The sequence below is a fragment of the Pleurodeles waltl genome, chromosome 10 (assembly GCF_031143425.1).
Source record: "Pleurodeles waltl isolate 20211129_DDA chromosome 10, aPleWal1.hap1.20221129, whole genome shotgun sequence".
NCBI lineage: Eukaryota > Metazoa > Chordata > Amphibia > Caudata > Salamandridae > Pleurodeles > Pleurodeles waltl.
This window is the reverse complement of record NC_090449.1, coordinates 431,563,597-431,576,182: the sequence shown is the minus strand read 5'-3', so window position 1 is coordinate 431,576,182 and position 12,586 is coordinate 431,563,597. Positions and strand designations below refer to the sequence as shown.

The 12,586-nt window shown below is 41.4% G+C and overlaps 1 protein-coding gene across 1 annotated transcript in view; it reads left to right on the top strand.

Moving 5' to 3' along the window:
- The window catches only part of LOC138262426 (partitioning defective 3 homolog), a 1,341,057-nt gene that overhangs the window by 996,874 nt on the left and 331,597 nt on the right, over positions 1-12,586 (top strand). The window contains exon 6 of the mRNA XM_069212326.1: positions 10,033-10,118. Coding sequence (XP_069068427.1) covers positions 10,033-10,118 — 86 coding nt within the window. The remainder of the gene's footprint in view (positions 1-10,032; positions 10,119-12,586) is intronic.

The window sequence follows — 12,586 nt, the reverse complement described above, 5'->3', positions numbered from 1 at the left end:
ACTGTTTTAATCTGTTTCTGTGATTTAAATTGTGTTTAAAAACTGTCTGCCCCCCTGTTTTTTGCCTTTAAAAAAGCCTGATTTCAGAGTGCGCGTCCAGCAGTATTTTGTTTTTTAAACAATCTCTCCCTTACCTGGAAATTAGACTCTGCTAGCTTGGAAGTGTGGATTCAGCCTGTCTATATCCAAGGAGATTCTGAATAGAGCAGCAGCTGCCTACATCAGATTGTACACAATCCCACACACATCGCTGGACACATCCTAGATGTCATTTTTGCCAAGCCTGAACTAGTTACTATTCATAGCATCACACCAATCACTTCGTCAGACCACCATTTGATAACTTTCCGACATACAACTCCACAAATCAACACACCCCACAACAACTTACATACATGCACCTATCGACCATGGAGCAAACTCAATTTTTATGACTTAGAAACACAACTAACAGCCAACACAGATCTAGATACAATTAATTCTGTGCCAAAACTTTATGGCCCATATTTATACTTTTTTAGCGCCGCATTTGCACCGCTTTTTGACGCAAAAACGGCACAAAACAATTGTATTTTGTAATTTTGCACCGTTTTTGCGTCAAAAAGCGCCGCAAATGCGAACACTAAAAAAGTATAAATATGGGCCTATGAGTGGCTACAGGAAGCTTTTGATATCCTAATACCACTCAGAAAAACTAAACACGACAAAAGAAAAACAACACCTTGGAGAAACACAGAACTTAAAAAGATAAAGCAACAAATCAGAAAGTTGCAGGGGACCTGGCTCAAAACAAGCAACAGTGGATACAAACTGCAGCTACACAAACTTAACAGAATATACAAATCATCAATAAAAAAAGTTTAAAACAGGTACTACTCAGACAGAATTCAAAATGCTCAATCTACAACCAAGGAATTTTACAAAATTCTCAATGAATTTCGAAAACCTATATGTATGGAAGGAAGTCATCCCAGGACTCAAGATTTCACAAACAAATTGGCAACTCATTTCACAACCAACGCTGACACATTGGACTCCTATTTAAAACAGAAGAAAACCATCAGCGCCAACCCCTTTCCTAAAATACCCTCTAAGAACAAACCAACCCAACCTCTACAGTCCTTCAAACAAATATCCCAAGGTGAATTTATGGATTTGGTCAAAACAAGCAGACCTTCTGGTTGCCCTTCTGACCCTTGCCCACCACAAATCTTCAAGAACATTCTTCTATCTACTTCTGCTGCCACACCTATAAGAAGAATCATCAACAACTCTTTAACTTCAGGAACTTTTCCTGTAGACCTGAAAAAGGCATACATACGACCGTTATTAAAGAAAACAAACCTAGACCCGCAAGACCCCAACAACTACAGACCAATCACAAATGGACCTTTCCTGAAAAAAACTGATAGAAAGAGCAGCATTCATCCAGATGTCACAATTCATTGAAGACAATTCTATACTTTCAGACTTCCAAACTGGATTCCGCCTTCTTCCTGGGCGGAATCCAGTTTGGAAGTCTGAAAGTATAGAATTGTCTTCAATGAATTCATAGCAATCTGGGATGATCTTAAAAACACAGTCAACCACAATGGAGTTGCTGCACTACTTCTCTTGGACCTCTCAGTTGCCTTTGATACGTTTGACCATGACACCCTAATTCAAAGACTCCACGAAGCCGGGATTGCTCTCGACTGGATTACTTCCTATATTAAAAAAAGATCTAATATCATTCACTTGACCCCCTTCTCGTCCTAACCCTTCCTCACAAAAGCAGGGGTCCCCCAAGGATCAATCATCTCACCTTTGCTTTTCAACATCTAAATGATATCTTTACCAGAACTGATCAATGATTTCCATCTAACATGCTACAACTATGCAGATGACACACAAATACTCCTTAAATTAGAATGCCCCAAAAACATTGAAAACTCAAAAATCTTCAGTTGCCTCAGAGCCGTTGATCAGTGGATGACCTGGAGCCATCTCAAACTCAATACCTCCAAAACAGAAATACTCATATGTGGTGACTGGAAAAGTTATGACCCTCTGTGCGTCTGGCCTGACGATCTCGGACCACCTCCTCAATTATCCAAGGAAGTTAAAAACCTTGGAATCACCATGGATTCCAAGTTAACTATGAATGCCCAAGTGGACAAATTAGCACAAACAAGCTTCATCACCTTGAAGACTTTACGACGCATCTTCCCCCACCTCGGATTTCCACACAAGGTGCAAGCTACTATCTCGCTTGTACTATCCAAACTGGATTATGCCAGTGGCCTCTACCATGGATCATCTCTATCTATTATGAAAAAACTACAACGTATCCAGAATTCCGCAGCCAGGCTACTATTACATGTAAAGCTGCAAGCCCACATCTCCCCTGTCTTGAGAGCACTACACTGGTTACCCGTTGCCAGAAGATGCACTTTCAAGCTGCTTTGTATCACCCACAAAGCTATACATGGAACAGGACCGCTTTTTATCAGAAACAAAATAACCAAATACATCCAACAAAGAAACCTCCGCTCAAGATTGGCACCCCGCCTTAGAACACCACCATACAAGAAAAAGACTTTAGGTGGTACATCCTTCTCCGTTCAAGCAGCCAAACTATGGAATTCATTACCCCCCAGCTATAAGAGCCACAGATAACTTTCTTGTCTTCAGAAAACTACTCAAAAGTTGGCTCTCTCATTCATAACCACCATATTCAAACAACTATGGACTGCATATGCCTATGTTGATAAATATTTTTTCTGATTATGCGTATATTTCCAGTTATGTATAGTTCTTTAGAAAATATGTATCTCTACTATGTCATAACAATAAAATACACACACACTCTTTAAACCTGTTTGACTAAGTATATTTACCCATGGTTCTAATTATGCATTGTATGTGCATATGTGTGTGTATTCATGTGTGTTTGTATGTGTGTGTGTATGTGTGTATGTATATATATATATATGTATGTATGTATGTGTATATGTTGTTTCTGTGCTTGGCATGTTCGTGGGTCATTCCATGGCTCCTGGGTGGGTTGTTATACTAGTTATCTATGAATTCCTGCTCTCATCTTATCACACTTATCTACCCATCATCATATGCCATGTCTATATCAAACTATCCTCTATTCCCACTCTGACTCATTTCAAATCCTTTCTACTACTTTTGTCTCCTAAATAACTCTGCCTAAGCTCTTCCCTCCGCTTCCACATCTAACTCACCAAACCTCACTCTACTACCATGACCTCCCACACAACCCTACTAAATTCTCCCTCATTTATCTCACCCTGCTACTATGCTCTCCCTAATCCTTCCACAGACTATTCCCTCCTCCATCCCCCTTTACTCATCCCAAGCCTTTGGGTTGAGTAAATGAAGGATATACTCCCAATTAACACTTCTGGATTTCTTTCCTCCTCCACCCCTCCATTACTCCAGTCAATCTAACTAACAAACTCTCATATCCGCGGCTCAAATGAACTCATAATAACACTAAAACTGTACTCATATTTCCCGATACTAATCCATCACTAATTCTTGTTGGGTTCCAGAGTAGCTTGCTACTCACCGAAAAGCGCTTCGACGCCTTGTTAGGGCTAGTAAGCGCTATAAAAATACTATTACAATACAATTACAATATGTTGTAGCGTCCAAGGGTTTTATTACAAATAGTTTAAAGTGCGCTATGATAATGAAATAATAACTGATTTTACACCAGTTGCAAGAACTCCAATACACTTTTAGGTAAATTTTAATTGAAAAAAAAAACATTCACTGTTGTAGCTTTTCCAAAGGTTTGCAACAGTTTAATTAGCATTTATGTATCTTTCCAGGAATAGTTTTTGGTGACAGCAAATAAATAGTGGTATGACACTTTGTTGGGTTAATGTGCCTGCAGCATAAATCTGAACTGACTGTGAATATGCATTTTATGTTGTACACCAGCACATTACAGATCTCTGCATTTTACCATTACGTCACTCACTTTTATTAATGGGATTAAGGGTGAACAGCCTCAGGCACAGCAGATCCTATGGATTCAACTTTGTGGAATGAAGGGACATGGAGTTTAGAGCCAGAATTCAGCAACAGATTCAGCAGTCCATGTAAGGTAGCACCAGACACTCAACCAAATGAACTATTGGAACCATATTGAAATAAATCTGTGAAATACAAGTAAATCTCTACACTGGGTGCATTAATCCATTTGCGGGGATTGGAATTTCAAAGTTACATATAGATTGCTTCTTGAGTGTAACCTTCAGCTTACACAGATATATTTAGCAGATGCAGTAAATCATTCATCAGTCTTTCTGCGAGTAAAGCATGTGCTGTATGCAATAGGCACTCGGCTCACTGAGCAATCACCAGGGACAAACTTGTAAACTGCATGCTACACAAAAATGGCTGTCAAAGATTATCATCTTCTCCAAACTGTGTTATATTATATGATTGGGACATGTGACATGCATGTTCATGTTGAACTCTAATGCACATTTCATTTTTTAAAACAATGCAAAATTGTGTGAACACTAAAATGGTGCTCATTTCAAAGTAATCAGCAACTAATGATAAAATTACCCAGCACAATCTCTAGTCTGTCAAAAAAATACTGACCAAAAATGATGCACGTGTTTGCAAAGTAATCGGCAACTGCTCTTTTTTAAATTAGGAAGCATTTTAACTGAAGGCAAAATGTTAGTGCTTATCAAGTCATCAACAAGTCATTGTAAATCATCCTCAGGTCATTGGAAACAATCACATCCCATGATGTCATCAGATAGTCATTTTCAGGTCATCCTCAAATCATCAGGCTCAAGTTTCTAAACTTTGCTGATGACTTCAAGAGCTGGATGATGTCTGATGACGTGAAAATGACTTCTAATGTAGTTGGATGATCATCTAATGACTCTGGGATGGCTTCTAGAGTAATCCTGTTTGACTTGGGAGTCCAGCCATGACCATTTGCTTCCCACGCACAGTCTTCTCTAGCTGCTTTACAGCACCTGAATGGTGCCTTACGAGCAGGCCCTGCCTTCAGTGCACAGGATTGTGGGTGTTGAGGTCCTTGCCACCTGGACTAGTGTCTCGGTGCTTCAATGGGCAAAATCTAACTAGACTCAAGAAGTAACAAGATAGCCCTCTCAGACCAGTAAAAACCTGTAGCAGTTCGGATTCAGAATAGAAGACAGCGTAAACATCTTTAAGTTTCTCACGAACAGGTGAAACAACAACTTATAAATTAATACAAACAGGGAAGTGGTGTAAAGCAATAAAGAAACTGTATCAACACTACAACACTACACTGCGCTGAGGAAACTACACTGACTCCCGGTCAGGCAACAAATCACTTTCATAGCTCTCTGATACTGCTACAGGGTTCTCTCCTCTCAAGGCCCATCATAGCTTCAGTTGAGGGTTAAACCTGATATCCAATCCAGAAACTTAGGATCGACAGAAGCTAAACAGGCTATTGCCCCAAAATCTAAAAATGTTAGAGTAGGCAGCAGGTTCTTCAGCCATCTTGCACCAAGAATCTGGAACTCCCTTCCTGCTGTAATTCCGCATGCTCTCTCTGAAACTCTTTTTAGGAAAAAACTGAAAACCTGGCTTTTTGGTTCTGGTTGAGACCTGATCAACATGATGTGCAGCGTTATTCCACTGGAATCAGCATTGTAGCACTGGAACACTTCATTTGAAGTAGCTATGCACCCTATAAGGCTTATTATTATTATTACAAAAGCAGGAACCTTACAACTGAGACATTGCATACAGTTAATTCTATACATCACTTACAATAATTTTCAATGGTTTTTATTATATAATAACAAATATATTTTGTATTTCTTTTTATTTAATAATTATAAAAAATAATTACATTTTAAATGTAAATTAAGTGAATAGTGCTGTATCGTAATATTGTGAAATTGTGAAATGAAGTCAAAATAAATGAATTTAATTCAACATTATTTCCTATGGGCTTCATTTTGAGTACCTGTCTTCATTATTTTCCATGGGAGGGTGATGCATTATCAGTGGTTTGCCATGTGTGGTGCTGGACTCACTACTTCTCATTTTTGGCAGTAGCAACTTGCTGTTGGACCTGGCCCTTTCTACAGGGTCACCCCCAAACAGTTTGCCTTTATCCTCCACTTTTTGCTGACTGGCTTTAGGATTCTGGGCATTTACCACTGCTGACCAGTGTTAAAGTGCATGTGTTCTTTCCCTAAAACATAACAGTCGCCTAGCCACAATTGGCATATCTCATTTCTCATATCTCATTTAAGTCCCTAGTAAATTGTACTACCTGTGCCCAAGGCCTGTAAACGAAATGCTACCAGTGGGCCTGCAACACTGATAGTGTTACTGATTGTGCAACCCACTTTAGTAGCCCTTTAAACATGTCTCAGGCCTGCCATTTCAGAAGCCTGTGTGTGTAGCTTTAAACTGCCATGTCAACCTCAAAGAGTTTGGCACTGCACCACTGCTCGAGATGCGGCTTGATGATAACGCAACTCTACACAGATCAGAACTGACGCATCACCTGCACATAATCTCCCCTGCTCCTCACATCGGAGACAACCCTCCATATAAGGTACTCTTTCAGTGAGACAAGTTTCGCCCTGTAGCCGGCCCACGCTCCATCACAGTCAGCCTGAACTGTTGACTTTACTTCTGGGTAGTGCGATCAGTTAGCCCAGGCTGGTGCTTTAAGTTTCTAAACACCGCATTTGTAGATATTTGAAAATTCATATCTCAACTTCTACTTATTGGATTTTTGTTGTTGTGGTCTTGTTTTCTTCATTAAATTAAGATTTGTTTTTCTAACATGGTGTGGATCATTTCTGTGTGGTGTTTTTACTGTATTGCTGTTTACAGTGTTGCACAACTACTTTACACATTGCCTCCTAATTTAAGCCTACCTGCTCTGTGCCAAGCTACCAGATGGTGAGCACAGGCTTACCCTGACTATGACTGTGGTCTTTACGTAGACAGGGTGCAAACCTCTGCCAACTAAAGACCAAGCATCTTATTTACAAGCCCATTGCGCCACAGTACCTTCATTATTCTTTATGCTATGGCGGAGCAAACAGTTCCCCAGACATCGCCGCATTTACAAACTGGTGCAATGGAACCATTGTGCCAGTTTGTAAAGCCTTGCACCATATTATACCTGCGCCTGAGTACCCATTATGTAGCTGGGAAACTCGTTTTGACCAGTGTCCAGCACATACATTAAAATGGCTGCTCTGTTCACTCACTATGTCCCAGATTTGGCAGGGACAGTTAGGGAGCATATTGCCCATGCAGCTATGCCCTCACATATAATATGGAGCACCCTACCTTAGGGCTGTAAGGGCTGCTACAGGGGTGTTTTACCCATAGTGAATGCAGTGTATGGTGGACAGGGCACACAGGTAGTGTGCCTGGATGATTTTGTATTTTAGGTTTGCACCAGGACACTCAGCCTGCTATGGCAGTGCTGGGTGCATCTGGATGCATGGCCCTTGACGGGGGCACAATCAGTGCTGCTGCCCTCAGGGGCTTACCCATAGTACCCCATGCTCTAAGTACCTTTTACTAGGGACTTATACTGGTAGCTAAGGATGTGTCCAATTACGTTTACAATGTTTTAGGGAAAGAAACTGGCACTGGGAACCTCGTTAGCAGGATCCCAGTGCACTCCAGTCCAAGTTGCATTCAGAAACCAGGCAAAAAGTTGGGGGGTACTGCAACAAGGTGCCAGTTTCCCACAGTTATGCTTGCCACTACCCATCAGGCAGGATCACAATTGAGTTGATTTTCATAAACGCGTTGTTATTGGTCGAAGAACCCAATATGATAGTCTGATCTGACCACTGTTTAATTCCTTTCCAGTGGCCCTTCAATGACAGACTTTGATAGGCTAGGAACCCTCATAGACCGACCTTTCCACCTTTAGTAATAACAGGAGTAATAAACTCACAGAGCTGGTGCTACCCACCTCTTTTCAAGGGATCTACAATGAGATGTAGGAGCTGTTAACACTGGGCTAGAGGGAGCATTTGTGGCTCTGGCTTCACTACAATCTCATAAGAAGTGTAACCATGGTTTACTCCTTCCCTTGCATCAGAAAGAAGGGCCGGTAAGAAGTGCGGAAGAGAATGGCATAAAAGTATTCACCGGGGCATAAGGTTCCCTATAAAGCGGCCTTGAGGAAACATGCTGCCATTAAGTTAGTGCAGACTGTTTATTTCGAATGCAAAATATAGCCTGCTACTACGGTTCTCAAGCGTTCTTTCAGGTCACCAAAACGTTTGGCACCGAAGCCCTGTAGAAGTCACACCACACTCACTCAAGAACTTTGCAATCAGCTCAAAGATTTTGAAAGGGACAAAATTCTAAACTCCATTCGGAATTTGCTTGAGTCCCCATTCTGTCTTGTGTCACAGCTAAAATGCTGGTACCTCCACTCTCCCTCAGTTCAGCACTATAACCTTGAAGGAGTCAGATTAGGCCATACATACCCGAGTGAAATCCGCCTCTCCCCTTATCCAAAAAAAAAAAAAAAAACTTCTGCAGACCCCTCTTTTTTCTCAACTTTAGACCCACCTCTCTGTTGCCTGCTGTTGCCTAGATGCTCGAAAAAATTGTCAACACTCTCCTCCTGGACTACCCAGAGCAACAGAGGCTATTGCATGCCAGCCAGTTTAGCTTTTGTCCCTATCATAGCACGGAGACCTATTAGAGGTGGCAGATTACGTAAAGCTGATACCCGATCAGGTGTAGAATGCCACCTCAAATTTACTTGACCCCTCAGCGACATTCGACACTGATCCTACTCTATTGTTCAGCAGCACCTTGCAGATTTCGGGATTGTGAGCCTTTTCTAAATGCCTGGTGACAAGCAGGCTGTCTATCCCAGTATTCATCGCTGTAAAATCTCTTAACCTTAGGGTTCTTCAAGGCTGTTCGTTGAGTCCCACTCTTTAAAATGTGTATATGGCTCCCTTAGTTGAGTCTTTTGGATTTATTATTTCATATGCAGATGATACTCCGCTGCTTCTCTCAGTGAAGAAGGGGTCATCAGATGCAGAACAATACTTCAAAGCCTGCCCATATGCGGACTTCGTTGGGATGCAAAGTGAAATTCAGACAAGACCGACATTCTGCTGTTCTGTTCATGTGTTCTGTTCATGGCATGTGTCTATATCTGCTCATCTAAGATCTCTTCACTGGCTCCCAAAGAAGAAGAGGATTCCATTTAAGTTTTTGGTTCTGGTCTACCAGGCCCTCAGTATGTCACTAACAGTTTTCAATTGTACTGTCCGAAAAGAGCTCTCCGGTCAGCATCTGCCGCCCTGGCAGTGGAGCCTACGGTCTGACGCATGGGAAAGGGGGCTGCTCCTTTTGTTATCTAGCCGCAACGGATGAGAACCAGCTTCCTTTGACTCGCTGTAATATTTGTTCTGAACCTCTGTTTCTTTAAAAAGAAAAACACAGGACATGGCTGTTTGCCAATCGCTTTACAAAATCCTTAAAAAATGTTCACTAATAGAATGGGCTAAAGAAAGTTGGCTGGCAGGGGCTACGTCGTGTGTAACAAATCAAGCAGATGAGCCACCCTGATGTACAAATTCCTCCTCGGGGTAAACCGAGCTTTGTGAGTTCTTGTGTGCACAGAGCCAATACATGATAAAGGCAACATCTGCTACTGACTCAAGTGATCAGAGAGTGAAGTGCAGTTTGGTGCCTACAGCTGGGGGATCCTGAGCAATCTATAGTTTTAGCAATATAAACATTGAAGTCCTGTGCAATGGACTGTTTGTGAAAGTGGATTGCATTGCTTTTTTTCTTATTGTCACAGTCTGGGGAACGAGCAGTGTGCACAAGACAGGCAATTGCGCTGTTCTCTGTTCATTTTGTATCACACTACATGCGTTGTTATGTTATATTCCCAAGAATCCGAGTGCTCCAAAGCCTACTGCCTGACAGGTTGTGAAGATACTTACATTTTAACCTTGTTTGATTTTGCTACAGGAGGGAATTCAGGGAGCTACTGGAAAAGTTTGGTTGCCATAATGACAGCGGGTCTTCAAGGAGTTCCCCAACCATGTACAGCGGAGGTGAGATTTACTTCACTTCATTATCAGATTTGACTAGTGCGTTACTTGACTAAATATCATATATAATATACCATAAGAGCTTAGGAGATCGATATATACAATTTCGTTGCGAGAGAGACGTTTCCAGGTGTCATGGCTCAGGAATGCTGTTTTCATTTCACACAGCTAATTGTCAATTACTTTGATAGCACACTAGCCATAGTAGGAATAAACTACGTTTGTATAGATAGTATTAGTTTAGCCCTGAACTTTTATTTAACTTATTAGTAATTCTGAATTACAGTCCTCATTTGTTTCAATTAACCAATACACATTGCAATAATTTGTAAATGTGAGGTCCAGTACTTGACTATTCCCGTGCTGGTGCCATTGGTGTAACAAACAGTAGTAAAGCAGGCTTGGTGACAACACGGCCTAGGATTCCGAGGGGTCTAGTGCCCTCCTTTGGTCTGTCAGAAGAGAAATGGGTAGAAAATGTCCTTTGCTTGTGGTACTTGCTATGCCATTGATTCATGCATATGGGTCAAAATGGCATAGCTATGAGTGCCATGTTGAAATCAAAGACACGAAAACACTGGTTGCCAATGCTTTATATGTATGATTATAGGAAAGAGACAAAATGGAATATACATGACGACAGAATTGTATTGGTATCAGCAGTTCATCATCCTTAGAGGGCTGTGATTGAATAGGGATGAAGCCTTATGTATTCAATACACAAGCAGAAGGGATTTCTCTAGGCAAAGGGCAAGGTTTGATTTGGCACCAATATTTAATTTACCTCAAGAGTCTATGGATTAAGCAACCATAAAACCTGTATTGTTACATACATCCATTTTATTTCTGTGTGTTCCTCCGTGCCTCTATGTATACTTGATGTATGCAGCCAGGTTCGATTTGTGGGACAGTTTCTGCATCTCTATGTTTGTTTCCCGTGTTTGCCAGTCTCTATGTGTTGGTTCGGCATGGTACTTAAGTATTTCCTGCATTTCTGCAAAGGTCTGCCACTGTTTACCCATTCTAGATTTATATCTGTTACCCTATTTTGCTGCCTCCTTTGTGCTCCTGGAGCTTATTATTTCACTTTCATACTTACACCTTGCAAACAGACACCTAAGGTCGACTAGAGACTGCTGATCCTTTTCGTGGTATGATTTATTTCTCAAGGTTCCCTCCTTGTTCCCTTTCTCTTATTCCCTCCATTTTCTTCCTGTTGCTACACCCAACACTTTGAGATGGTGTGAGATATAAGATAAAGTACCGCATAGTTTACATTATAAGCATAATATAATCAATTTAAGGACCTGCTTAAGGTAATCCAATGCCAAGGTGACATAAAATATCCTTTTAACAGGCGACATTGTCGACTGACGATTGAGCAGTATGCCCCTGGTTGAGCTCCTTGCCAGGCCTTCGTGCCTATTTAAAAATCCTCAATCATCCGCATAGGCAACTAGTCCAAAATGAAACAATGGGGCTACCAACTACAGTGAAGCATTTATATGCAGGGACACTGGAATTATGCTATTGTGCGTCTACGTCGATTTTCGCATAAATATAGATTTGGCACATTCACCAAATAATTAATCATCTGCTACTTAATCTGCACATTTTAACAAAAAAAGAAGTTTGTTTCTAGCTCTAACGGTTCACAAGTTACTAAAAATGCAGCAACACTTGTTGCTGTACAGTGGAAGCCCTTTGCAAAGCTGGACTCGTCATATTTCTGTTGCTTATTTCTATATTTGGATGTTAAACTGGTACTAACGAGGTGTAACCAATGCCCAGGCAGTGCTACCCAGTTTAAAAATGACAAAAAAATTAATACTATTTCAAAATGTGCCTCGTAATGCTTCACAGTTTGGCTGTTCTTGCCACATAATTTACTCAACATTGCTGCATAATTTAGCACTCCCCTGCCACATAATACCAGTGGCCCTTTGGTATGTGCATGTAGCATTTGATGTTGATTTGAGGGGGAATGTCACCGATTTTATCGAATCTGGGCGCTTCAGTTTTAAGCACTGAAGTGCCCGGGCTGAGTGTCAACCAGTGACACCTCGTCACAGAATGGGGTGGGGTCAGCAGTCTTACTGAGCCCATCCCACTCTGTGACAAGTTGGGACTGCTGCCTTCCCTCATTGGCTGACCTTAGGCCAGCCAATGAGGGAAGGCAGCATTTTCAACACTCCTAGGGCTGTCTGAGCTGCTGAGGTACATTTTTTTGTTAATGTTTTGTGTGTGCGTGCATTTATGAATCTTGTGAATGGGTGTGTGTGTAAATGAATGGTTGTGAGTGAAGTTTGTCTGTGCAACGTACCCCCTCCCCTGCCCCCTCTACTGGCAGAAGCATGCTGAATCTTCCCCTTCACCCGGGGTTGTAGCTTCAAGGGAGGTGTTTGGGGTGAAACTCCATAGATAAATACATTCTAGGTTTGGTAGTTGGTTTGGGGGCACTGAGTCGGGTC